Here is a 3,856-nt window from a genome sequence, read left to right on the forward strand (position 1 = left end):
GGGGGGGACGGGCTTGAATTTCATCTCCGCTGCTGGCCGTTCCAAAATTTGATTAGCATTTATCTGAGATAAGACGATATGCTGACCTGCGTGGTACTTCCTCCACTGCTGCCGAATGAAAGCAGAGACGAAGTGGGTAATTTTCTGGTCCCCCATCTCTACCTGGCACACACTACTGCTCCCAGGCGTCTCGTGCGTACGTAATATAGCTGTGGAAAACGTGGGTGTATATCGCAATCAGGGGAACCACATGAGGGTTGCCATTGCTGTCTGGGCGCGGGAGATTAGGCGCGACCGCAGCGCAAATTGCATGAAAGATACGCATGATGGTCTGCGACTGAGAGCATGGCACGGCACGACCCGATGGGACCTTGGTAACGAATGGGACGGCCAGCGCTTAATGACAAGACGCGAGTTGGCGCGGGCCAGATGCCAATGCAACACACCCACAGCACTCCTGACAGGGTCCATCCGAGCGCAAGATCGCGAAGCCGTCCAGAAACAGAAGCAGCCCCTGTTATTCTATTCTCGCCTCCTTTGTCGGGACCTCGGATGAGGCCTACAGGCGTATGAGCTGCGGGCGCTAGGTCAGGTCCGAGTGCTGGGAGCTGGGTGCAGTGTATCGTGCGGTTCCAAGGCTTGTTTCTAGAGTAGCATACTGGAGGAGCTCTGGACCTTGATCTCACGGTCAAGGCACGCACGAGTGTCGCGCCGCACATGGGCCTGCACAGCGGGATTGTGTCATTGCGGTTCTTTACCATGTTTCGGATGAGTGAGTAGTAGTAGTATTAAGCGTAGGCGGGTTGGCCCACGTCAGGTAAATGCATATATACTATATAAGCAAACAATTCAAGAGAGTGGTATCTAACACCGAAAAACGCCGTGGTCGTAGTCATGTCGTCAATGTAAGCAACTCAGCGCAAAACCAAAAGGTCAGGCATCAATCAGCGCTGGAAAAAACCCCCCCAAAAAAATAAAAAAAAAAATAAAACAAAAAACAAAGCCTCCTGCGCCACGCTGCCAAAAGCCATGCATGCATGTGACTTGTGCTACCTCCCCTGCCCCTCAATGCCCGCCCTGTTCCCCGTGTAGTAAATGCAGCTTCCGCCCTCCGATTACAACTCCGTCGGATAGAAAACAAAACCTGGCGCGAACCGTCGTACCGAGTGGCCTCGGATGTCATATGAGGCTCAGGATCGGTAAGAGATAGAGTGTGATGGTCCAGAGGCACCACCATCGCCAGGTGGTGGCGTCCTCCTTAGGCGTCTTCTTGGAGAGTACTCGATATGCCGTCACGGCCCCCGTCGCTGCCGGGATGATATAACCGTAGGGCCTCAGGTCCCAGAACAAGAGGCAGGCAGCCGACCAAAAGCAAACGAAGAAGGCAATCGTAATACGTGAGAATCGATCACCTATCCAGAGTGCAATGGTCTGACGCCCACGCGTCCTATCCCCTGCCTGGTCCTTGAGGTCCTGTACTTGCATTGTCGTCAGAATAACGGCGCTTATCATGGCCGTCCAGATCAAGCCGCCGCGACTGATGCTAATGTCTGTGTATTCGCCACCCCCGACTGCAATCTCTAGCGAGGCGCTGTTGAACATGCCATAAGCAACGGAGATAATAAGGTCACGAACCACTTCGTCACTTCCCCGTATATCGTTGTACATCCACGTCAGGATAAGGATGATGAATCCCTGCCTCCAGACGCCTAGCATGTAGTTGAATAAGAGAACCAAGGGAATAGCTACGAGCAGGATACGGCGAGCTTCAGTCGCTGTAACCTTGCCCGTAGGAATTGGACGCCATGGCTTGTTGATCAAGTCTTCTTGGATGGATTCAGGAGATCGTTGGTTCGCGAGATCGAAGATGAAGACGCTATACCAGTTGAAAGCCAAGGCGAGGGGGAATCGCCAGAGGATCTCGAGGGCAGTTGGTGGCTTCTGATATCCCTCCACAAGTATAGAGGCGGCGAAGGCGCCGAGGACACCAAACGCTGTGTTTGGTATGACGAAGGTGTCGAAATTGCTTTCCGTAAAGATCCATATCAGCTTGGGAATGTATGCAATTTTGCCAACGCGGCTTCTGGACCCGAACTCGCTCGTCTCAGATTCCTCAATGTAGGCCTGAGTAGATTTTTCAAGCAGTGGTGTCTGCGAGTCTCGCTCCACGCTGCCGGCATATGTGCCCGCCATGGTGATTAGGCGAACAAAACGGATGAGATAGCTCTGCTAATTCAAGTCGTAGAGTTATACTTGAAGACAGGCCCGCGGATGAGCACCCGGATTATTGTCGATTGCCCTCCGAAAAGTATATGATCACTCACGTGGAACAATGGAAGGATTTCTCTCCACTGGTCTCGGAGGGGTCTTAGGGTTGTCGAGTCTGTATTCGTATGATGACATCAAGGAATTGAGGTTGTGGGAGCCATTGAAGGAAGCCAGAGCGGCATGTTCTTGTATATATGCTACCCCCTTGACATCTAGTGGGAGGTATACCTATAGTTACTCTGTGGACGGCCATTCTGCGCGAGCCGGCTTTGTCACTCTGTCATAATTAGTAGCAAGCAAGCGTATGGAGTACAAACTGATACCTCCGTCGAGAGCTACACAGGGTCGATCCAGGAAGTATATGGCGAAGTACATGGCGAAGTACATGGTACACGATAGCGATCATAACCATGTCCATCCGACAGGGTCTCTGGCTAGTGCAGTCGTCTACATTGTATGAAGTTAGTAGAGGAGCGTATGAACACGTGTGTGGGTCGTACTATTCCAACGGTTGCATCTCCAATATGAAATTGGTGCGGGCATCGAAGGTGTGAGTGGTGAGGGTTGTGTGCGGCGGGTTCGGGTTCACTTGCTCGATGGGTTTGTGATCTTGTATTATTCTTTTCATGATTTTATTTTATTTTATTTTCTGCCCCCCCCCGACTCTGCATCTCCCCCATGCGACCCCATTCTCCGTCTGTGCCTCTCCCGCTCCCTATCCGTCAATGACCATCGACTGGCCGGACAAGCGAGGATTGTAATACGTGCGCTCCGCTATGCTGTATGTACATCATACCAGGGTGCCAGGATGCCAGGAACAGCACCCAGGCGAGCGAGCGATGACACTAGAAGCGTTGGGGGCTTAATCATCTCACCGCTGCAACTCCACCAGGGCCAGCAACCCCTTGTCGTCCTGATATATATGTACAGTAGTGTATGTACGTACCGGGTAGTGCAATCCTGGTGTCATTAATTCTGGCCTGCCCCTCGGCTGAAGCGGGCTAAATGTGTCCCTTCCTGTTGGTATCCTGTCGAATACCAAGATACCAAGATACCAAGATACACACACGAGGTGGCCGAAACTAGCTGCCGTCCATGTAGCGCCATAACCATCAATTGCTAGTTCTTGGAATCTGGCGGTAGCGCAGCGTAGCGTAGGGCAGGTTGTGGTAATGAATGAATACCTATCTAGCTGGCTTTCTATCCAACTCATTTGCGGTATTTTGACTAAGCGATCTAGCCGAACCCTGAACTCTTTGTTGTCGTTGTCTCCCCATTGAGTCCCTAAGTATGTACTTAATGCAAATATAACAAGTACTTACATACTTAGTAGAACATACCTAGTAAAATACATGGTACTTAGTGTGTATTGTGTATCTCCATGGTTACAGCTCCTCGTGATGGGAGTCGGATGGTTTCCTCTTTGGGATATCTTTGAGACCTACGTGCTTCCAACTATGTAGCAACGATTGTCCGACTCGGCAGTATGTGTGGCTCATGCCTCGCCCTGACTACCGCATCGAGAAAAGAGCACACCTAGTACTGTAAGTAATATACTGTACTTCGTAGTTTGGAGAGAGATTGGATC

General features: G+C 51.2%; 1 protein-coding gene across 1 annotated transcript; it reads right to left on the reverse strand.

Moving 5' to 3' along the window:
• Positions 1-653: 653 nt before the first annotated feature.
• On the reverse strand, positions 654-2,904 carry F5B22DRAFT_610865 (UbiA prenyltransferase family-domain-containing protein). Its single transcript, XM_047975240.1, has 2 exons — positions 2,769-2,904; positions 654-2,715 (listed from the first exon to the last, which is right to left on the reverse strand). The coding sequence occupies exon 2, from the start codon at positions 2,191-2,193 to the stop codon at positions 1,180-1,182; it is 1,014 nt and encodes a 337-aa protein (XP_047829850.1). The 5' UTR covers positions 2,194-2,715; positions 2,769-2,904; the 3' UTR covers positions 654-1,179.
• Between the last annotated feature and the right edge of the window lie 952 nt (positions 2,905-3,856).

Source organism: Xylaria bambusicola (assembly GCF_022495145.1).
Source record: "Xylaria bambusicola strain CBS 139988 unplaced genomic scaffold F5B22scaffold_27, whole genome shotgun sequence".
Lineage (NCBI taxonomy): Eukaryota > Fungi > Ascomycota > Sordariomycetes > Xylariales > Xylariaceae > Xylaria > Xylaria bambusicola.